The sequence below is a fragment of the Gorilla gorilla genome, chromosome 1, assembly GCF_029281585.2.
Source record: "Gorilla gorilla gorilla isolate KB3781 chromosome 1, NHGRI_mGorGor1-v2.1_pri, whole genome shotgun sequence".
NCBI lineage: Eukaryota > Metazoa > Chordata > Mammalia > Primates > Hominidae > Gorilla > Gorilla gorilla.
In genome coordinates this window covers 105,509,159-105,532,790 of record NC_073224.2, presented here as the reverse complement: position 1 = coordinate 105,532,790, position 23,632 = coordinate 105,509,159, and the positions used below count along the sequence as shown (strand labels likewise).

Genomic DNA, 23,632 nt, shown 5'->3' with positions numbered 1-23,632 from the left:
TAAAGGGGAAGCCTGAGGCACTATGGCACCTGACCTCACCCCAGCCCCACCTTGCTGCATGATCTCCACGATCTGCACCACCTTGTCCATGTGTTTCCGAGCGGCAATCAGCCCTTGCAGCATCAGCATCTTATAGTAGTTGAACATGTCGCCATCCAGGCCGCCCATCACCTGGAAAGGGAAGAGAGCGTTGTGTGCACAAGGGGTCTTACACCAGGGATGGTCCCTGTCCTGACTGGCCTACCAGAACTCCTCCTCCTCTTGGGGCCCTGTTATTTCCCCCTTCCTTATTGGGCAGGAAGCTCCCAGGAACTCCTGCCTCACCCCTAATTACTGCCTGTTCTGTTCATCCCTAATTTGCAGGGAGCCCATCAGCTCCCCCTCCCATGACAGAGAAAGAATACAATGACCCCCCCGAGGCACCTCTCCTTCTTGACTCACATCCACAAACTCTGTGGTCAGCTTAAAGGCTGACGTCTCAAAGCCCAGATTTCGGGGTGAGCTGGAGAGGATGAAGCCAAAGTCGATGTGGATTATGTGGCCTTCTGCGTCCAAAAGGATATTCCCATTGTGTCTGAGGAGGGGGAATAGAGGAGAGGAAGAGGCAGTAGTCAGTCTGACTGAGGCTGGAACCTTAAGCAGCAATACACTGGCCACATGATACCAGGCAGGGGGGTCCCCTGCCATGTTTCCTGCTGCCCGTAACTCCAATCTCCTGTCCAGTTTCCTAGGACCTAAAGCTATCAGTGGAAAGAAAGGAAATCAGAAAACTGCTAACAAAGGCTATGGGGTCTGAAATTGCTATTAATGATTTAATAAAAATAGTTTAAGATTCTCCCAATTTCCCAGAAATTGCACTTCTGGCACCCAAACTATCCCAATCTAGTAGAGAATCCAGAAGCAAGGAAAGAGGGGGCCTCTGAGGCTCCAGCCAGCTGTCACAGAGGCCAAGCGCTCTACTCAGGGGAGGCTCTATTCAGAGCCTGTTTACCTGTGGGTTATTTGTAACTCCTGTCAGCCCACTGCAGATCAGAGGCCTCACTGGAAGGGAACAACAACAGAAGCAAGCAGGCTGAGTGGAGCTGAAATGTAAAATAGTGTGGGGGCTTCAAGGGGTAAGTTTTAAATCACTTATTTAAAAAGTCTCAGGAGGCAGTACTACAGGGCAGCTAGCTGTAGAAGAGTTAAAGGGAGATAAATCCCAGGTCTTTGTGATTCCCACATGAATGGCCAGTAGCAGAAGGAACAATTAACATGCTAAGCATGTGAGGCCTGGCCTATTCAGCATAACTGGCCTCCTCAGTGTCAATAGAGGTTTTGTTAGGCTAACAGCTCATGGTCTGAGGGCCACCTTCTCTGGGGTTGGTTTGGCCAAAAGAGGAGGGACAAAAGGAGAACCTAGTCCCACCTGAGTTCTTCCCCGCTCAGGGAAAACACTAAAGATTTAGCAATCCAGGCACAATCTTGTGAGCCAGAATGGTTCTAGGAGTTGTCATGGTTCAACCTCACATTTTACAGGTGAAGAAAACAGAGGCCCTGAGAGAGGAAGTGATTTACTTGCCCAAGGTCCCATAGCCTGTCTTTTCACTACCAGAGTTAGCTCCAGCTGGAAAGCTGCTTAGGACTACTTTTGAAGCAGTTAAAGAGATCCTAAAACCTGACTCCAGTATGGGGCCTCATTCATTGTTGCCACTTCTTTCCATTGGTTGATTCCATTCATGGCTCGACTATATCTATTCTTTTTTGAGGTACTATGAACGGCTTATCAGCTACCTGCCCTCCTCTATCCCTTCTTTTTTAGAGGATGGACTCTCATCTTCCAAACATACTAATTTCCTAAAGGAAAGCCCTGGGGCCTGACTAATGCCAGCTTCCCTGCCACCCATTTACTCAATCCCAGGACTGAGCTCTAGGCTCCCTGGGCCCTGAGTTCAAAATCCTGACACTTTGAGATAGTCTGAAGCTTGCAATCAAATTCCTTATAAATAATTGCATTCTTGGCCGGGTGCAGTGGCTCACGCCTGTAATCCCAGCACTTTGGGAGGCTGAGGCAGGAGGATCACCTGAGGTCAGGAGTTTGAGACCAGCCTGGCCAACATGGTGAAACCCCGTCTCTACTAAAAATACAAAAATTAGCTGGGCGTGGTGGCGCATGCCTGTAATCCCAGCTAATCAGGAGGCTGAGGTGGGAGAATCACTTGAACTCTGGGAGGCAGAGGTTACAGTGAGCTGAGATCACGCCACTGCACTCCAGCCTGGACAACAGAGCAAGACTCTGTCTCACACACACACAAAAATATTACATTCTCCTACAGCTCTCAAATGCAGAGCCTGGGTCCATTTGTAGGGCTGGCAGGGTGGAATGAGCACAGGGTCTAAAAGCTACCTGACTGTTATTTCCCTCATGAGGAAACACGTGTCTGACAGGGTTTTCATCTGGTTTAAATATAAGAATGTCAGGCCATGGCAGAACTTAATAGATGCTAGATTTCTTTTTTTTTTTTTTGAGATGGAGTCTCACTCTGTCACCCAGGCTGGTGTGCAGTGGTGCGATCTTGGCTCACTGCAACCTCTGCCTCCTGGGTTCAAGTGATTCTCCTGCCTCAGCCTCCCAAGTAGCTGGGAATACAGGTGCCCGCCACCACACCCGGCTAATTTTTTATTTTTAGTAGAGATGGGGTTTCACCGTGTTGGTCATGCTGGTCTCAAACTCCTGACCTCAGGTGATTCGCCCACCTCGGCCTCCCAAAGTGCTGGGATTACAGGCGTGAGCCACCGCACCCAGCCTAAGACTAATTTTTTTTTTTTTTTTTGAGATGGAGTCTCAGTGTCACCCAGGCTGGTGTGCAGTCGCGTGATCTCATCTCACTGCAACCTCCACCTCCCGGGTTCCAGCAATTGTCCTGCCTCAGCCTCCTGAGTGGCTGGGATTACAGGCATGCGCCACCACGCCTGGCGAATTTTTGGTATTTTTAGTAGATATGGGGTTTTGCCATGTTGGTCAGGCTGGTCTTGAACTACCGACCTCAGGTGATTCACCTGCCTCAGGCTCCCAAAGTGTTGGGATTACAGGCGTGAGCCACTGCACCCGGTCTAGATGCTATATTTCTAATAAGCTGCTCTGTTAGCTAGCTAGCTAGCTAGTTGTTTTGTTTTGTTTAGACAGGGTCTCACTCTGTTGCCCTTAACCTCCTGCTCAAGTGATCCTCCCACCTCAGCCTCCAAAGTAGCTGGGACCACAGCTGTATACCACCATGCTTGGCTAATTTTTATTTTTTGTAGAGACGGGATCTCACTATGTTGCCTAGGCTAGTCTCGAACTCCTGGGCTCAAGCGATCCTCCTGCCTCGGCCTTGTTAGCTAGATTTTTTTTTTTTTTTTTTTGAGACTCACTTTGTTGCCCAGACTAAAGTACTGTGGCATGATCTTGGCTCACTGCAATCTCCACCTCCTGGGTTCAAGCAATTCTCCTGCCTTACCTCCCGAGTAGCTGGGATTACAGGTGTGCATCACCAAGCCCAGCTAATGTATGTATGTATGTGTATGTATATATACAAATTTTTTTTTTTTTTTTGAGTTGGAGTTTCACCCTTGTCGTCCAGTCTGGAGTGCAATGGTGCCATCTTGGCCCACTGCAACCTCTGCCTCCCGGGTTCAAGCGATTCTCCTGCTCAGCCTCCCAAGTAGCTGGGATTAGGCGCCTGCCACCATGCACAGCTAATTTTTTTTTTGTATTTTAGTAGAGATGGGGTTTCACCATGTTGGCCAGGCTGGTCTCAAACTCCTGACCTCAGGTGATCCACCCGTGTCAGCCTCCCAAAGTGCTGGGATTATAGGCATGAGCCAGCACACCCAGCCATTATTAGCTAGATCTTAATGGGCCACCATGTTACTGGAAGCCCCAGCAGCACTGGCCACTGCATTTCCACCTTTCCAGGACAGCTGCCCTGTGCCAAGGGTCTAGAGCTGGAACTCATAGGAGCATTCAGGGCAGAGACCCTGGGTCACTGTTGGGAGATACTCTTATAAGGCAGGGCCTAGATGGTGTAATTATCTTTGTACATTATGTGCCTCACCTATATGTGTAGTTAGTTTTCATCAAGGTCATGTCATTTGAAAAAAAATGACAGCTCTGGGCAAAACAACAGATACTTAAAAGCTGTGGAAATCATATGCTGGAATAAGAAGTGAGGAGAGTTCATGGCTGAGAGTTTCCACTTCATCTCCATCATGTTTCTCCTTTCTGCTCTCAGTCACTAACCACTACCCTTAGTGCCAGGCCCTATTATCTCTCGCTTTGTTGCTAAACGCCCAATTACATCCACCTTCACCCACAGTGCCACAGGGCATTTACTCAACACAGACTGGATCATGTCATTCCTCTGCCTGCAAAATAAAACACCTAAGCTTCACAATGAAGGCCCTTCTTCAACTGGCCTCAATTTACCTGCCTCATGGTACCACCTCCTACTCCACTGCCATGCAGTGCAGTCTGTGCTTTAATCACATTCAATTATTTCTTCTAGCTGGGATGTACCTCCCCTGCAGCTTCCTCTGTCATCATTTTCCCTTGTCCTTGAAGACCCTGCTCACTCAAACCCTTAGTCCTCCCATAAATCCTTCATTTCTTTGCCCTTTTACCCTAGTTCTTATTAGTCTGCCTCCTGACTTAATGTCATGGGAACACATCTGTCTCTGCTTAAAATATATTGTTTCATTTTTCACATCTTTGCCATGGAGGGCAGTAATAAGTAATTGAGAACTACACACGAAGGGACAGAGAGAACCCTGGAGAAATGTTAGGATGAGCAGCAGAAGTCACCTACCTGTCCTTGACTTGCAGCAGGTAGCAGACCAAGCAGTACCCAGCACAACTTTGCACAAAATTGCGCTGGGCACTGAGGAAAGCCTCAGTGGTGTAACTGCCGTGCTCCTGTAGGAAGTAATCGAGCAAGGAGAGCTGTGACTGTTTCTTCACCTGATGGATGGACACAGCATTGACCACTGGTTCAATCATGCCACTATCAGCCGAAATCACAAGAATCTTGTATGGCTTGATCCAAAGGGGCACTCGCTCCTGTTCCCAAATGGACTGTGAGGAGACATGGAGGATACAGGACTGATACAGGACTCTTATCTTTCTCCAAACTAGAGAAGAAGGCTAAAACTCTTCCCTTTCTCCAGCCTCTCTCCTTGGTAGCATTGAATTCTAAGCCATCAAGTGAGTAAGACTCACTTAACTCAGTGAGGACCAGGGAGTTTTGAAAGGAAGTCTAGGGCCTGACAAAGTCAGGAAACTACACTCAGGTATGCGGGAAAAGGTATCACCTAAGTAGAAAGCCCAAGACAGGCAGGGAGAACAGGAAACTTCACTATCCCCTCTGAAGCAGGGAGAATGGGAGCTGTAAGTTCAAATAATAAGAAAAAAGAGGCCAGGTGCGGTGGCTTATGCTTGTAATCCCAGCACTCTGGGAGACCAAGGAGGGCGGATCACCTGAGGTCAGGAGTTCAAGACCAGCCTGGCCAACCTCAGTAGAGAGTGAAACCTCGTCTTTACTAAAAATACAGAAATTAGCCAGGCGTGGTGGTCTATGCCTGTAACCCCAGTTACTCAGGAGGCTAAGGCAGGAGAATCGCTTGAACCCAGGAGGTGGAGGTTGCAGTGAGCCAAGATTGCACCACTGCACTCCAGCCTGGGCGACAGAGCGAGACTCTCTCCGACAAAAAAAAAAAAAAAAAAAGGAAAGGATTTAGGTCCAGAGAAGACTTCTCTGGAAAATGAAAATATTTATATGGTATAAAGAACAGTATTAAACAATTAAGTGGCTTGCAGGTGACCAACCCAGGGGGATCAGAAGATCAATATTTCAGCACACTATAACCTACCTGCTACAGACCAATTTGGGAAGTTTTTATGTTGTTTTTTAAAGGGGGAGGACCAAATTATTATTATTTAAAAATCTGATTACAACCAATTGTGTTGGCATTAAAATTAGAGGCATTTTGAATAGTGCATATATGCCAAAAACCAGAAATTAAGTTTGGCAAAAATGGGCAAGGAAGTTTTCCAGTAATTTCAGATTAGAAATCAATTTAGAGAAATGAACCCCATGTTTACAATGATTGTGCCACAGATTTAAAACTTCAGTAGTGCATTAGTAAACTGTTCACATTTAGATCTTCACCTTGAGATTTGACAGCTATTTCTTGAAAAAATCTCAGTGCCTTGTAGAAATAAATTGGTCTTCCATGTGCCTTAGCACACACTTAACACTAGGAAAAGGTGGGTCACTAAACTTTGCCTCCGCAAAATTTTCTTTTTGGCTCACTTCAGTTAGAAATGCTGATTTCTTCAGCCAGGAGCGGTGGCTCATGCCTGTAATTCCAGCACTTTGGGAGGTGGAGGTGGGCGGATCACCTGAGGTCGGGAGTTCGAGACCAGCCTGGCTCACATGGAGAAACCTTATCTCTACTAAAAATACAAAATTAGCCAGGCGTGGTGGCGCATGCCTATAATCCCAGCTACTTGGGAAAGCTGAGGCAGGAGTATCGCTTGAACCTGGGAGGCGGAGGTTGTGGTAAGCCGAGATCGCGCCATTGCACTCCAGCCTGGGCAACAAGAGCAGAACTCCATCTCAAAAAAAAATAAAATAAAATAAGGAAAAAAAACGCTGATTTCTTCAAATGCATATTTTTCTCAGAGACAGGGTCTTGCTATGTTGCTCAGGCTGGAGTGCAGTGGCTATTCACAGTCTCGATCCTGTTATTGATGAGCACGGGATTTCTGACCCGCTCCATTTCTGACCTGGGCCAGTTCACCCCTCCCTTAGGCAACCTGATGGTCCCCTATTCCTAGGAGGTCACCATATTGATGCCGAACTTAGCGCGGACACCCAACTGGCATAGTGGACTGCAGCCCAGAACTCCTGGGCTCAAGACATCCTCCCGCCTCAGCCTCCTGACTAGCTGAGACTACAGGCCCATGCCAGGGTGCCAGGACATTTTGGAAGTTTTGAGCTAAAAGGCAAACCTAGCACTCTAAAGTTCAGACTTGGAACAGGACAGGTGCAGGTCACAAAAGGGCCAAAAGAGGCCGCTGTGGAGCTGTTCCTATGGCTGTTCGTCCCAGGGGAAAGTCGCACTAGCTTTTCTTTACTCTGCTTTTGTTTTAGACCTTGGCAGGAAGGTGGTCCCCGGCAGAATAATCTGTGTAGTCACCTCAGGTTGGCTGGAGTTGGGCTGAGTTCCCCTTTCTCTCCTTCTCTTTTTTTTTGAGACAGAGTCTTGCTCTGTCGCCCAGGCTAGACTGCAGTGGCACAATCTCAGCTCACTGCAACCTCTACCTCCTGGGTTCAAGCTATTCTCCTGCCTCAGCCTCCCAAGTAGCTGGGATTACAGGTGCCCGTCACTGCGCCCAGCTAATTTTTTTATTTTTTTTTTTTATTTTTTTTTTTGAGACGGAATCTCGCTCTGTCGCCCAGGCTGGAGTGCAGTGGCGCAATCTCCGCTCACTGCAAGCTCCGCCTCCCGGGCTCACGCCATTCTCCTGCCTCAGCCTCCGGAGTAGCTGGGACTACAGGCGCCCGCCACCACGCCCGGCTAATTTTTTGTATTTTTAGTGGAGACAGGGTTTCACCGTGTTAGCCAGGATGGTCTCGATATCCTGACCTCGTGATCCACCCGCCTCGGCCTCCCAAAGTGCTGGGATTACAGGCGTGAACCACCGCGCCCAGCCATAATTTTTGTATTTTTAGTAGAGACAGGGTTTCACCATCTTGGCCAGGCTGATCTTGAACTCCTGACTTTGTAATCCACCCGCCTCGGCCTCCCAGAGTGCTGGGATTACAGCCACTGTGCCTGGCCTCTCCTTCTCTTCTCTTACCTGCAGTTGCTTCAACACCTGAAAGGCCAGAAGCTCTTGCCGAAGGTCATCCCCACACTTGACAATGACCGACAGGAGCCGCCAATTGGGGAGATGGCCGTAGGGGGAGCCCTCTCTGATCCGCCTGTGAAGAGAGAAGTAAAGGGTGTCAAAGGTTGATGCCAGGGTGAGGACAAGAGACATGGCTTCCACAAAAAATCCCAAGCAAATGCCCCATAGGGCAAGGACCCAGACAGCCTAGAAGCCTGACAGATTTTTTTGGAGGCTGATGGACAATAAAGTTGGTGCAGTGAGCACTTGCAACTGCCTCTGAGCTTTGAGAGGGGTTCAGAGACCCACACCCAACTCACCGTACTTTCTCCTGCCAGGGCTCTTTGAGAGCAACTGCAGAAGGATCTTCTGGGTCTCGTTTGAAGGCTGTCGGGGTATGAGCCAGCTGTTCCGAAAGGCGCCGGCTGGCAGGAAGAAAATACATCATTTGCTTGGAGAAGCTACCCCCAAGCCCCATGCCCAGTCTATACTGACATTTCCTGCACTGTCTCCTGGATTCTGGACACACAAAGATAGGAACCCAGGCTGAAAGGGACTCATGGAAGAAAACATAACCAATGACACCTTTTTGCTAACTTAGTGATTGTAATCATGTTAAAATTAAGATTACCAGGCCCTCCATATTCCTCTACCAAGGCTGATTCAGAATGGGTGTGTCTCTAGAATTTGCATTTTTCTTTTCTTTTCTTTTCTTTTTTTTTTTTTTGAGATAAGAATCTCGCTGTGTCTCCCAGGCTGGAGTGCAGTGGCGAGATCTCGGCTCGCTGCAAGCTCCGCCTCCTGGGTCCACGCCATTCTCCTGCCTCAGCCTCCCGAGTAGCTGGGACTACAGGCGCCCACCACCACGCCCAGCTAACTTTTTTTTTTGTATTTTTTTGGTAGAGATGGGGTTTCATCGTGTTAGCCAGGATGGTCTCAATCTCTTGACCTTATGATCTACCCGCCTCAGCCTCCCAAAGTGCTGGGATTACAGGCGTGAGCCACCGCGCCCGGCCTAGAATCTGCATTTTCAACAAGTCCTCCTTCCTCCCCCTGGATTCTGACACAGTTGCTTTGAGACCCCACCTTGAGACACACTGCTCAAACTCCTTCCTCTGGTGCTTTCTTGTTTTTTTTTTTTTTGTTTGTTTTTGTTTTTGAGACGGAGTCTCGTTCTGTTGCCCAGGCTGGAGTGCAGTGGCGCGATCTCGGCTCACTGCAAGCTCCGCCTCCCGGGTTCACGTCATTCTCCTGCCTCAGCCTCCTGAGTAGCTGGGACTACAGGCATCCGCCACCACGCCTGGCTAATTTTTTTGTATTTTTAATAGAGACGGAGTTTCACCGTGTTAGCCAGGATGGTCTTGATCTCCTGACCTCGTGATCTGCCCGCCTCGGCCTCCCAAAGTGATGGGGTTACAGGTGTGAGCCACACTATGCCTGGCCCCTCTGGTGCTTTCATCCCTTTGGAGTCTTTTTAAAATTTAATTTCCTTCTTTGGTAGCCCAAGTAATTTCTCAACCTACACCTTCATTGCCTCAAGTTTGGTGGCCCCAAACAAGGACAGAATGAAAGAGGGAAAGACACAGGCCAACAACAGATGATTGAGATGGAGAGGAAGGTAACAAAGAGATGGGAAGTTCCCGAAAGAGGGATGAAAAATGAGGGGCAATGTGATCTGGTCATACCGGATGTCCCCTGCTGCAATGAACACAGGCTCCTTGCTCTCCTGGCTGGTGATGCTGTCCACAGAGAACTGGGAGATGTTGTCACAGCTGTTGGTATGCACTTCGGGGAGCTGGAGAAAGGGGAGTGCTGGTCAGAAGTGCTAAAGTATAGGTCTCCCGTCTTTCCCCTCCTGCTTGCTTGCTATCACTGCAGCATGCTCATCCCTCTCTTTCAAACTCTGCTTACACACCATGTTGGTTACTGGGACCCCAGGCTGCCCAGAGCAGCATTTCTCAACATGTGAACTACCTGCAGTAGAATTACCCAGAATGCAGATTCCCAGGCCCCACCATCAATCTGAATTATAATTACTGGGAATGGGATCTGAAAGTCTGAATTTTTAACAAGTTCTCCAGAAGACTTCCAATGCACTAAAGTTTGCAAACCACTGCCATGACCATCACAGGAGCTCAAAATTTCAGCCTCACTGAGAGTCCCCCAAGGATAGGGATGCGTTCTCCCCTAGGGTCCAAAGCAGACCCTTTGCAGACTAGCTTCTGACAGTTTCTTCAATCTAAGTCATTCAATCTTATCTTCTCATCTCTCTCTAAATACAGAATATTCTACCAGACCCCAAGGCCCATGTCAAGTCTCTTCTCTCCTTTATACCAGAGCATTTCTTCTCAACTCCATTTGTCACCTAGTACACACTGCTTTGTTGTATATCTAAATTTTTTTTTCTTAAATGTCTAATTTCTGCAATTGGACTATAAGCTCAAAGACAGAGATTCTGTCTTTTGGCAAAGTGAAACCTGGCTGTGTTTTTTTTTTTTTTTTTTTTTAGACGGAGTTTCGCTCTTGTTGCCCAAGCTGGAGTGCAATGGTGTGATCTCGGCTCACTGCGACCTCCGCCTCCCGGGTTCAAGCGAGTCTCCTGCCTCAGCCTTCTGGGTAGCTGGGATTACAGGCACGCGCCACCATGCTTGGCAAATTTTTTGTATTTTTAGTAGGAACGGGGTTTCACCATGTTAGTCAGGCTGTTCTTGAACTCCTGACCTCAGGTGATCTGCCCACCTCAGCCTCCCGAAAGTGCTGGGATTGCAGGCGTGAGCCACCGCGCCTGGCCCTGGCTGTGTTTTTGTTTTGTTTTGTTTTAAGACAGGGTCTCACTCTGTCACCCAGGCTGGAGTGCAGTGCTGTGATCTCAGCTCCCTGCAGCCTCCGCCTCCCAGGTTCAAGTGATTCTTGTGCTTCAAGAATCACTAGCCTCCCGAGTAGCTGGGATTACAGGCATGTTCCACCACACCTGGCTTTTTTTTTTTTTTTTTCTTTTGAGACGGAATTTTGCTTGTCACCCAGGCTGAAGTGCAGTGGCGTGATCTTGGTTCACTGCAACCTCCGCCTCCTGGGTTCGAGCAATTCTACTGCCTCAGCCTCCCGATTAGCTGGGATTACAGGCACATGCCACCACGCCCGGCTAATTTTTGTATTTTTAGTGGAGACGGGGTTTCACCATGTTGGCCAGGCTGGTCTCGAACTCCTGACCTCAGGTGATCTGCTCGCCCTGTCCTCCCAAAGTGCTGGGATTACAGGCGTGCACCACCACACCTGGCATAATTTTTCTAGTTTTAGTGGAGATGGAGTTTCACCTTGTTGGCCAGGCTGGTCTCGAAATCCTGACTTCAAGTGATCCACCCACCTCGGCCTCCCAAAGTGTTGGGATTACAGGTGTGAGCCACTGCGCCTCGCCAGCTGTGTTAATAGCTCTACACAAAATTCTGCTCTGGCTCTTCATGCCCCAGAATAAAGTTCAAGTTTCTTTCCCCAGCTTACAGGGTCCTTCCTATAGTCTGGTCCATGCCCACGTGTCCAGTCTTATTCTCCACCACTTCTTACCTCACACCTGCACATCACAGCCAGGCAAAATTTCTTTCAATTCCTATAATGGCCCAAGCTCCCTCTTGTCTTCTGGCCTTTGCATGCAGTGTTCCCTCTGTCCAGCACTCTTTGTCCGGCTAATTCCTACCCATGCTTCCAGCCTCAGCTGATAGATTACTTCCTCCAGGAAATCTCTTGTGATGCCCGCCCCAAGTCTGGTGCTCTTATAATGTCCTATCCTTTCCCCCATGACTTGACTCTCACCACACTACAACTACTTGCTTACTGGCCTTGTTCTCTTTCCAGTTAGGTCATAAATCCCCTGTAGGCAGGGGCCAAGTCTTGTTCACTAGCATACAGCACTCAGGTCTGGCACATAGAAGGCCCTCAATAAATATTTCTTGAATGAATTAATGTATGACTTCTCATCCTCTGCTATTCTATGACAACTTTATGTAGGTGTTCAATAAATATTTTCATTAAATTTCCCTCACTCCCGTTGGCCTAGAAGCTCCTCTTTACATTTAAATCTGAATTCCTTCACCTGGAAAATGAACTCCACCTGAATCTATTCCAGGCTAGAGTTGTTCAGAGCTTTCCCCCTCTTACCCCTCACTACCTACACCACTCATTAGGGTACGTGCCTTACCCTGCCTTGGGATATGCTGTCTTGTTTCCAATATAGTGAAAGCTCCTGGAGAAAGCGCCTGTGACCCAGCATTACCTCCCTGAAGCTTCCTCACCTCCACTTGCAGCTCGCCTATGTCATCCACCGACCAGGCCTCATCATCGTTGTCATAGTTGGGCACAGTGCTGAAGCTGCCAGCTCGCTGCTCATGGGTAATACCACATTCGGGCAAGTTTTCTACGGACCTCGTACTCCGAATTCGGTTCTCGGGGATCCGGGCAGGGACACTGGTGGTGTCAAAGTTTTCACATTCGAGGACTTCCACATAAATCAGGTAGGGAGCCTGGGGGAAGAGTGAGACAGTATTTGCAACTTACTTCCACCACTAACCCCCAAATCTCAACTCTGTTAGCAAGGTTCTTCCTGCTGTCCTTTCTCCTAGCTCCAGCCTTCATCCAATAGTCCTCTGAAACTATGAACACTATATTTAGGGCAGATACTTGTCCTATGATCACCTATGTAAAGAATTTGGGTGAGAGAATCCTTAAGTCTTCAAAATGTTTCAACTGAGCTCCAAAATGTACAGATGATGCGCTTGGGCCAAACCACTCCAGACTATCAATTACAGGTTGTAAGGGAGGCCTAGATGCCTCTGTGGGCTCGTCCTGAAGACAGGGCCCAGGGAGCTACAGTGGACAAAAAGACTGGGACAAAGCTGGGCACTGTCCCAAGGAGTGTCCCAAACTTCAATATTTCCTTTGAAAGAAGAATATGGGCCGGGCGCGGTGGCTCACGCCTGTAATCCCAGGCCGAGGCGGGTGGATCATGAGGTCAGGAGTTCAAGACCAGCCTGGCCAAGATGGTGAAACCCCGTCTCTACTAAAACTACAAAAATTAGCCGGGTGCGGTGGCAGGCGCCTGTAATCCCAGCTACTCGGGAGGCTAAGGCAGGAGAATCGCTTGAACCTGGGCTGCAGAGGTTGCAGTAAGCCAAGATTGTGCCACTGCACTCCAGCCTCGGCAATAGAGTGAGACTCCATCTCAAAAAGAAAAAAAAAAAAAAAAAAAAAAAGAAGAATCTGAACCATGAATACTCATTCCAGTCAGCACACAAATTCAGCTAATTCTCTCCAGTGTGAATTGGGCATCCTTCTCTCCTTTTGTCGGCTCATTCTGATCAGAAAAGGTCTTAGAAACAAAATATTTCTCTATCCTTATGGTTGCTGTATCTGGAAAGCCCAAGAGTTATAGAAGGGCTGGAGAAAAGCTACCAAAATGACCATAAGGTGGGGTGAAGAGCAATTCTCCTAAGATACAGCAAGAAGGAAGCTAAAAAGATTAGGTTTCTTTGGTCCAGAAAAACAAAGCCCAAAAAGGGATACAGGGGGGCTCTCAAAATCACAATCGCACTGAGACAGAGTCATGGTTGACATACGCATCATGAACTATGAAGGGAGTCTAGGATGTTGGTGCGGGCCTCACTGGTCATACACGCAAACCCTGAACAACCATGGGTGAAGAGTCACGTCCAGGGTAGGGGTTTGGGCCAGAACCCATCTACCTTGTCCTTGGAGTTGAGGACAACAGCCTGTGTGTGGGGTACACGGACCACGTGGTGGTCAAAGCCAGCAGTGGGCAGCCAGACTCGGGCAGGGAGCTTATGGTTGAGCAGGGAGAGCTCTGAGATCAGCCTCTGTGTTTTCTGCTCTTTGGTGGGGAGCGTGGCCAGCCGCTTGCCGATCGCCATCAGGGACTTGATGAATTCTCTCTCAGGAGCCAGTCGAACAGGCTACAGGGGTTTGGGGTAAGACAAAAGATGGTGAAGAAACCATAGAATACAATGGCACACCCACTCAGTCACTCCTGGCCATGCAGGCCGGGGACCCCACTATCTGGAGAACTCCAGGAAAGGAGCTGCTTTTTAGTCTTAGTAGGAGCTTCCACCCACGCTTCACAACTTGAATTGAGAAGAGCCAGCACATTCCTTCCCTATAGGCTATCCCTTGAGGGTAAGGGAGGCCATGAGTCCAGGTAACTGGGATACACTCCTCTTCTCCTGGACTTGGGTTCCTTAAGGACTGTACCAAGGCTTCAGAGTGAGCAGGGGGACATTTGGATAGGTTAGCCAGGGCCACAGAGAGAAGAGCTGCTTACACCTGAATTGTTTCACCCTTTTCAAGAACAGGGTTGTCCTTCTCCCCATCTGGATCCTTGGGCTAGATCTCTGCCGAGGGGCTCCGTCAAGTCCCGCAAGGCTAGAGAAGGGAGCCCCACATCAACATTTCCCCTTTCAAAGAGGGAAGATGCTCGTCATTCAAATTACTTCTGTTGATTTCCATGGTATCCCCCTGTCTGTCCCACAATCTCTTACAAGGCGTCAGTGCACATGCAGGGGATGGAAAGAGGATGAGCCGATGAGCAGACTTTGCATTAATCAAGGAGAAAGAAAAAGCAGATGGAAGGAGGTAGGTAGATGGAGAAAGCAACAGCTCCTTTTAGCCCTTGATGATGGCCCTGAAGGCCTGTCTCTTTTAGTGACTCCTCTTTGGGTCCTCTTCCCCTACCTCTCAGTGACTAGGTTCCTCATATTAATTCCCTGCTGTGAGTTTGGCTCCTTGTGCTGGGCAATTCAGTCATCCTCAGAAAGAGCAAAGTTGGTCTTGGAATTAAGGTGCAGGTGGGGAAAAAGAGGGACTCAGCTAGACATGAAGAAGGGCTCTCTTCCCAGTCTAAGCCCTTCTACCGTAAGGGGCATTTTATCAAGACAGCCACCCAACTCCCCATCCCATCTCCCCTCAGCTGGATAAGAACAATCTCTCCTCCTTTGTAGAAACAGCATTTGACTCACCAAGCCTTTCTCTCCCTTTCCGTGTGTCTTGCTTAGTTTCTGGATTGAGAGAATTTCTATCCTTGCTCCCTCGCACTCTAAAAGAGCTTCTTTTGAAAACTGGGGAGTATCAGGCCTACCTCTGCATGTGCAACAGTGCCAGGATTCAAAGGAAAAGCTCATTCCAGCCTCTGCCTCTTGGGAGATGGTTCAGAGTGCCACATAGGGACTGAAAGAGGGTGTCTGAATCCTTCAGGAATGCTTTAAGTGACATTGTTGAAAAGAGATAAAGAAAAGGAAAACAATGGAATTGGGTTTCTAAGGTCCCTGGAAATATCCTGGGGGTCTAATAGAGAAAGAAAATAAGAGGAAATTTGAAGACTCACTTCTTCCTTCATCTGAATCCACTCAGATGGCAACTGATCTCTGTCCCAAGGACCCTCTACCCCAACCAATTCATAATCATCTCAGATTAGAAAAGGCAGAATTCCTTCCCATTCTCAAATCAGCATTTGGGTTAGGGGCCCCTAAGTTACGTGAGCATGTTAGAAATGTGACCCCAGGCCTCAAGAGAGAGGCTCTGCCACATGAGAGGAGATAGGAATCATGACTGAAAGGGGATTAGCACAGAACAGAGAAAACTGATTTGATAGACAAATCAAATAGAAAATATAAAAAAAAATCAGCCAAACTCCCAGAGGTCCTGCATTTCCTCTCACGTCTTTGCCCAGCAACAAGGTCCAAGACCCTGTGGGACCAAAGGGTCAGGGGTTAGTCCAGAGGGAACAAGAAAGGAGAGGGGATTAAGGAACATCCTGGGCAGTGAGCTGGGAAAAGGGAAGAACTCAGACCTGGAAAAAATGTGGTTGAAGTTAAAAAAGAAAACCAGTTGTGGAGAGGCAAAACTTTCCTTCAGGCCAAGTCCTATTTGTTTTTGGAGTCAGCTCACCAGCACAGGGCCTAGCATTTAGAAGATTATGAATAAATATTTGATAATCTGACGGCAGAAGCCATGGGGAAAGGGTTCTGGGTGGGAGAAACAGGATCCTGGGGGTTTCTGCCAGGCAGCTTTTGGCTCCAATCCAGGAGTGAATTCTACCTCTCTCCCAGCTGTTTGCTCCAGACACTCAGGAGCTGGGGGCTGAGCAGCACTGTACTCCAGCTGTCTCTGAGAAGGATCAGCTGAGCTCATCTCAGCCTGGGCTCAGGATTTCCACCGCAAAGGTCAGGGGGACTCCAGCAGATCTGGGAGGTCTGGGAGGGAGGAGCTGATCTCCCAGTAAGAAAAGGGGCATTTTAACTCCAGCCTTGGCCTGGGGGCTCAGAAGACCTGGGGACGGAGAGGAAATGCGGCCACTGGGGGAGCCTGCCACCCCGTCCCAGCCTGGCCCCACTTACGGAACTGAATGAATTATCAATACTCTCGGTGCTGGAGGAGAGCTCCTGGGAAAGGGCCAGAGGGCAAAGGGAGAAGGAGGGGGTGGGAAGGGAGGGGAGAGAGACAAAGGTAAAGAATTTAGCTCCAACTTGGATCGTAACTGCTTCTCTAGTGAAGTTCTACCTTTCTGCTTTAATAAAAGAAAGTCAACTCAGAAATGCTACTTGCCCAGATGCTTGACCACTTGTAGGAGATGCTGGAAGGGCAGCTCAGACTTTAAGGTCAGAAGGACTGAAGAGACAAAGCAACCTCTGCTTTTCACTTTATTCACTTCTATTCTCAACTGAATGGATCTTCCTTCTAGGCCAAAGCTCTAAAGCTGGGTCCCTAGGGCAGTAACTGCACTGCCAAGCTTCCCTGCTCTTTTTTTTTTTACCCACTCACATGCTCTCAACCAAATCCTTCTCCATGGGGACCACCACAGGACTGAACTTAATAAGCTGCATGGCTCCCATACTGGAAACCCCATGTTCCTCCAGCTTTTTGGAAACCTCAGGGAGGAAGAAAAGCTAAACTTTCAGTGGCAGGTATACCTCTTCTCTAATTAGACTCATTATCACCCTGGGAAGCTGAATCCCAACCTTGAACCTCTGTGACAAAGAGCATCCTAGACCAATAAGCCCAAAATCTCTGGGCTGGATGCTGATGGGAGTGAAGGATAAATCAATCTCCTATCTACCAAACCTCCTTAGGCTTCCTATCAGGCTATCCACATGACAATCAATATATTACAATTTTTGATATAAGTTGGGGAGTTAGCTATATCCATCTAGAAAGCTGACTAGCTGGATAGCAGCTGTCCTAGTCCCAGCCCAGAGGATTTATCTAAACATCACCCCATTGCTGTGTCATACGTGTCCGTGTGCAAAAACAGGGGAAAGAGATGGTGTCAAACTCTCACTCAGCAGCTCTGAGGCAACACTCATGCACAGGGCTCATCCTGGGTTCTGTCCAACATGGTCTACCAGGGCAGGGAACAGAGCAGCACGTGTGCACAAATCTAGGTTGGGGGGGACGTTGAGGTCGGGGGGCGGGGAGGTTAGACTTAAAAGACAAAGTCCTAAGAGCTCCCAGGGCAGGAGGGCAGTGGTCAGTGAGTTTCTACTCTGAAATCTGCTGAGTAGATTCAAGCATCCACTTGAACTCAATTCCATGGTTTCAGTTCTATTCTAGCTGGAGGTCCTATAGTCAGGTCCTTCCTTGAAGAATCTGGGGACTGGAGCACTTTGAGGGAGAAGCCACATTTGGAAACATGCCCCTAAGGCAACAACTCTTCCATTTTGGGTAGGTGGTGGGAGAATTAAGGCAGTGAGGATGTCAGAGTCTATTATGACTTAGTGGTTCTATTTCTACCTATGAGCTGGTTGGAGAAGGAACAGCAGGCAGGATATTGGCTCCCTGAGCAACGCTCCAGCTGATTCTGTCACAGACAGGTCCTGTCTGACTCATTGACAGCCCTGGGGGAAGGGAGGTATATCATGACCTGCTCCTCTCCTACTCCCTGGGCTTGAGTCACTCATACTGAGTCAGCTCCGGGGAGTAAAGATGAAGCAAGAAGCTGACATCACACCATATCAAGCTACAAGGCCTACTGGGGCTTCCAGTGTGACATGCGGCAGATTTCTCCGTACAAAGGTTGCAGTCCTGAAAAGACAAAGCTAATCTACTAACAGTGTCATTATGTGGGGGAGGGTGTGATACCTAAATCACTCTCTCCTTTTAGCTCCCCCATTCTATACCAAAATATTTGCCATTTGGTTACAAATGGGAGGACAAACTGCCTGGGCAGAGTTCCCCGACTAGGCTGATAAAATGGCTTTGAAGCGGCAGGCTTTGAGGAGCAGTGGTGGAAAATGTGAAAAATCAGCACAAAGCCTTCTGACTGTGGGAGAGTGTGTAAAGGATTCCTCATAGTAAGAAAGAGAACACTGTGAGAGCTGAGCAGAGAACAACTCTGCAGGGAGACCATGGGCAGGAAGAGAACTGTACATGCTGCCCCTGAGCCTCTTCTTTGAGGCCTGACCTCATCCTTGGGAGCCCCTCTACTGGTGGTAGGAGCATAGTATTAAACTCAGAACCTAAAAGAAAAGCAAGAGACTGGGAGCAGAGTGTTAGGGTCTACCTAGAGATTCTCCTAGAGTATCTCTGCTTAGGTCTTAGATAATTATGTGCCTCATTTTAGTAAGCTGTATACTTCCTGCTTATGGCAGAAAACAACTTTTTCAAGAGAGTCACAAACTAAACAGTTCCCTAGATACTGGGGTTTTCATTATTACTTCACACGTTCCTAGAGGGAAGGATAACATTTTATCCCCCGTCCTCCACAGCACAGCTCACGGCTTTGGACATTGTACAAAGTCAATAACTACATGTTGAGTGAATGAATGTTACATGAAAGGGAAGAAGGATGAGTAAAAGGAAAACCAATTCCTTTGGTATTTAGGGGACAAAAGCCTTGACAGACGCATCCTCAAAATGCCAAAGGGGCTGGGTCTAGTCACTCATGCCTGTAATCCCAGTGACTTGGGAGGCTGAGGCGAGAGGATGACTTGAAGCCAGGAGTTTGAGACTAGCTTGGGCAACAGAGCACGACCTCATCTTTACAAAAAAATTTTTTAAAAATTAGCCAGGTGTGGTGGTACATAGCTGTAGCCCCAGGTACTTGGGAGGCTAAGATGGGAGGATTGCTTGAGCCCAGGAGTTAAAGGCTACAGTGAGCTATGACTGTGCCACTGCACGCCAGCCTGGGCAACAGAGCAAGATCCTGTTGCAAGAAAAAGGGCGGACGGACAGACAGACGGGTGGGCGGAAGGAAGGAAGGACGGATGGAAGGAAAAGGGTTGGGAGAGACCCCTGTGCTGAAGACTCTAATGCTTAGAAACCTAGTGATATTCATGTTTCTGTCTCTTTCTTGCTCTCCCATTTTCTGTGGAGCCATAATGAATTCAGGTATTTCATTCTGTCAGTATCAGATAACGCAGGAGTGCCTGGGAACATAGTATCTCCTTCCTCTCCTGGATCTAGTGACCCAAGATAAGGAGTCAGGTTGGAAGAACGGCAGCTACAGAACCCACCCTAAATGATACAAGTATTCACCTAATACCTGCCCCTCAGTGCCATCCATAATCTTATCCTGGAGTGGGAGTTAGATGTAAGGAAAGAGGGACCAAGGATCAGCAGAGTAAGAAAAGCCCTGAGGCCTCAGCTTTTCTGGTCCTAAGATGAGCACTACAAAATGGATACAGAGAAAAGCCAAGCCTGACAAGAGGCACCAAGGAATTCACTTCCAGCTGCTCACCCTCTGCTACAGGTTTGACTCCAAGATGAGACAGCTATCCAACCCTTCATGTTCCACTAGAATCTGGATGACTCTTCTTGTTCTGCAGCAATTTCTCTTCATGACCCAGGGCTCTGCTGCCAAGCTCAACCAGATATGAAAACGGTTCCTTCTAGTTCTGACAGCAGTTTTGGCTATGCCTGTGCATGGATGTGGAAGCTTAGATGGCCATAGCCTGGGCCATTCTTCCCCACATGGCTTCTGACAGCTGGGGACCTCGGGAAGTAGATATTGAGAAATAACCAAGGTAGTTCAGCTGAATGATTATGAGCACCAGCTGGAGATTTAAGTCCTGGTCTGACATTCACTAGTTGAGGGACCTTGGGCAAAACATCTAATTTTTCTAAGCCTCAGTTTCCTCGCTGGTAAAATAATACCTGTCTCTCAGCATGGTTGTGAGGATTAAATGTAAAGTACTTGGCAAGATGCCTGGCACATAAGTGCTGAATAAATGTTAGCACTTTTAGCTTTACCATTATTAAACTATCCTGACAAAATTCCAAATTTCCAGAGAGCAGGCTCTATAGTCTCCCTCCCTCTTCCTTTTCTCTAGTCACTCTGACTTCCCTCTATTTGAAAGAAGTCCCATTGTATCAAAAACGTGGGTGGGTTATATGCCCCACAGAGGCAGATGCCAAGACCATAGCTATCCGCATTTTTCAAAAAGTGCGAATTCCTCCTTTTTTTCTCCCTCTTTTCTAGGCTGGGTTGGAAGCCAGGATGGGAGCCTGGCCAATGGTGAGTCAGAGGGGAGGACTGGAGCACCATTGTCTGGCTGGGACACCAGGTCACGGACACTTGGTAGTCCACTGGGCAGCTTTCCCTGCTATCTGTCCAGATGTGGAGTGAAGAGTGGGTATAACCTATTCATGTGGCCACCTCTTCCCTGCTCTATATCCTAAGTTATACCTCCAACTGCTGCTGTAGCTTCCTCTTCTTCCCAGCCTCCAGGTCCTTGACTAGGCACTATATTTACTCTATACTAAGAGTGCTTTCTCTTCCCTTTGTGCTTCTCCCAAATGTTATGGGAAAGATACCAGCAAGGCACTCTTCCCCCTAAGGAAAGGCAGGCAATGAAGGCATTCTCCAGATGCCTCAGTAATAAGAGAATGAACCTTACACTTATGTCAACAAAAGGTAGGATCTTCAGGGGGTAGTGAAAAGGGATTAGATTATGAGGAGGAGTGGCCAGGAGAATGAAGCCGATGTTCTAACATCTCCCCTGCCCCAGCACACAGAAAGACAATAGTACCTTTTCCTTTCCCACAGATGCTGCTCTGAGAGGCTCTGGTAGCTATCTCAAGTCTCAGGTCAGGGTGTGGAGGGTTTCTGCCACAGTTCTCATTAACATAGTAGATGTTAATGGAATGGCAGTTTATTTATTTATTTATTTATTTAGAGACGGAGTCTCACTCTGTCGCCCAAGCTGGAGTGCAGTGGCGCGATCTCTGGTCACTGCAACCTCTGCCTCCCGGGTTCAAGTGATTCTCCTGTCTCAGCCTCCCAAGTAGCTGGGATTACAGGCGCCCACCACCACGCCTGGCTAATTTTTGTATTTTTTAGTAGAGATGGGATTTTGCCATGTTGGCCAGGCTGGTCTCAAACTCCTGACCTCGTGATCTGCCTGCCTCAGCCTCCCAAAGTGCTGGGATTACAAGCGTGAGCCACCGCACCTGGCCAGTGCAGTTTAATAAAAATGATTTGGGACACAGTCAGGAGCATCAGCCTTGCCATGACCTATATGACCTGAGGCAACTCACTTTATCTCTCTGGGTCTGAGTTCTTCCTTTGTAAACTAAGGCAGGCAAAATACATGAATTCTAAGGTCTTTCCATTCTAACATTCCATGCTTTTATCAGTGAAATGAAACAGAGGGAGGACAGAAAGAACAGCGTAACCCTGTGTGTATATAGGAGGCATCCTGTCTCCATGCAGCCCTTTACCACCTTTTGTCTCTGGCCCTCCCCAGAATTTTACCTCATCCTCATTCTCCACTTTAGGGTTGCTGGCTGTTCGTTTCAGGTTGCTGCTGAGACTTATGCTGGCAGTGGCATCTGACTTAGAGCGCTGGTGAGTCCTTTTGGAGGGAGACAGCCCTGTGTCAGGGGCCGGGCTCAAGGAGGGCAGCTCCCTCTTCCTGTGAGCTGGCTTTAGCTCATCTGAGAGGATCAGCTTCCGTAGCTTGGTCCCACGGGAGTGTCGTTGAGTGGAAATGTGCATGTCTGAAGAATAGGCCCCAAGCAACAGGGCACACTGGAGGGAAAAGTTAATGCTCTGGCGGCAACGGTGGACTATGTAGGGCTTAATGGCATCACCCACGTCCTCATCCATGTGGATGTACATGTTAAGCAACTGGGGCAGATAGAAGTCCACGTCCTCGTTGCGAAAGCAGAAGAGCCGGTTGCCAATGTAGGCTTGTACTCCAGGCTCCTTGGAGTTATACAGGTATGAAATGGCCATGGAGATGTCAAACAGTTTTGACTCAAACAGCCTCAGCAGCCAAGACTGTTTAGCTGAGTTGTTCTGCCGCCGTCTTCTTGCTCCTTTGGCTGTGCCTGAGGCCACAGCGGCCCCCATCTCATCTTCCTCCTCCCTGATCTGGGCAGGTGGATCATCTAGGCAACGGATCTCACTGTCCACACCATCCCCATTGACCAACTCCAGTGGGGTGCCTCTGCTAGAGACTGCCATGCCTCCATGCAAAAGCTTGACTTTCTCCAACACCTCCTGGCAGGCCTTCTGGGCCACCTCAGGGTCAATCACTGATAGTTCCCCGACCCCCTCCGTAATGACACTTAGCAGGGACCCCCCATTATTCCCTGGTGGGCCAGAAGTGGGCTCAGAAGTTGGCTTCAGGGGGGCAGGCTCCACTACTGTATCTCCCATGGCCACAGCCAGACTTCGAGCTTCCAAGCTACAGGAAGAGGGAGGGAGAAAAGAACAGAAAGGGAGACACATACACACATTGGTTAGTGGTGCCATCCTCAGATCTTCCCTTTGCTATGATACCTTCCCAGGCACCTCCTCTTTTTGTCTTCCTGGACTCCTTCAAAATCAGATAAGAAGACATTTCCTAGGAAGCTTTCCTGACTACCTCCACTTCTGATTACATTACTCGTCATTCCTCCTGTAGTTACTTGGCTTAGCCTCCGTTCTTAGCTTATATATGTGAAATGTTGTTTTGTATATGTTGTATTTATATAGATTTACAAATTCTTTTTGTTGTTGTTGTTGTTGTTGTTGTTGAGACAGAGTCTCGCTCTGTCACCCAGGCTGGAGTGCAGTGGCGCAATCTCAGCTCACTGTAAGTTCCGCCTCCTGGGTTCACACCATTCTCCTGCCTCGGCCTCCCAAGTAGCTGGGACTATAGGCGCCCACCACAACGTCCGGCTAATTTTGTTTTGTATTTTTAGTAGACACACGGTTTCATCATGTTAGCCAGGATGGTCTCCATCTCCCGACCTCATGATCCGGCGCCTCGGCCTCCCAAAGTGCTGGGATTACAGGCGTGAGCCACCGCACCTGGCCTAGATTTACAAATTCTTTTTTTTTTTTTGAGACAAGGTCCTGCTCTGTTACCCAGGCTGAAGTGCAATTACACAATCTGGGCTCATTGCAACCTTGACCTCCTGGGCTCAAGCAAGCCTCCCACCTCAGCCTCCCAAGTAGCTGGGACCACAGGTGCACACCACCATGCCTGACTTATTTTTAAATTTTTAATCTTATTATTTTTGAGACAGGGTCTTGCTCTGTTGCCCAGGCTGGAGTGCAGTGGCACGATCAGAACTCACTGTAGCCTTGATTTTCTGGGCTCAAGCAATCCTCCTACCTCAGCTTCCCAAGTATCCGGGACTACACGCATGTGCCACCATGCCTGGTTAATTTTTTAAATTTTTCTGTAGAGACAAGGTCTCACCATGTTGCCCAGCCTGGTCTTGAACTGAGCT

The 23,632-nt window shown here is 48.4% G+C and overlaps 1 protein-coding gene across 6 annotated transcripts in view; it reads right to left on the bottom strand.

Annotated features, from left to right (window-relative positions):
• The window catches only part of PI4KB (phosphatidylinositol 4-kinase beta), a 36,000-nt gene that overhangs the window by 1,836 nt on the left and 10,532 nt on the right, over positions 1-23,632 (bottom strand). For 3 of the 6 annotated variants that reach the window (XM_019022353.4, XM_019022327.4, XM_063695253.1), the window contains exons 3-11: positions 21,663-22,599; positions 13,645-13,872; positions 12,199-12,426; positions 9,598-9,707; positions 8,233-8,337; positions 7,883-8,006; positions 4,827-5,092; positions 442-574; positions 51-171 (exon numbers count right to left, since the gene is read on the bottom strand). In XM_019022353.4, the coding sequence (XP_018877898.1) occupies positions 51-171; positions 442-574; positions 4,827-5,092; positions 7,883-8,006; positions 8,233-8,337; positions 9,598-9,707; positions 12,199-12,426; positions 13,645-13,872; positions 21,663-22,599 (2,252 nt within the window). Of the gene's footprint in view, positions 1-50; positions 172-441; positions 575-4,826; positions 5,093-7,882; positions 8,007-8,232; positions 8,338-9,597; positions 9,708-12,198; positions 12,427-13,644; positions 13,873-16,308; positions 16,354-21,662; positions 22,600-23,632 lie in introns of all 6 variants that reach the window. The other 3 variants (XM_019022331.4, XM_019022311.3, XM_055358225.2) reach the window with 2 other exon arrangements.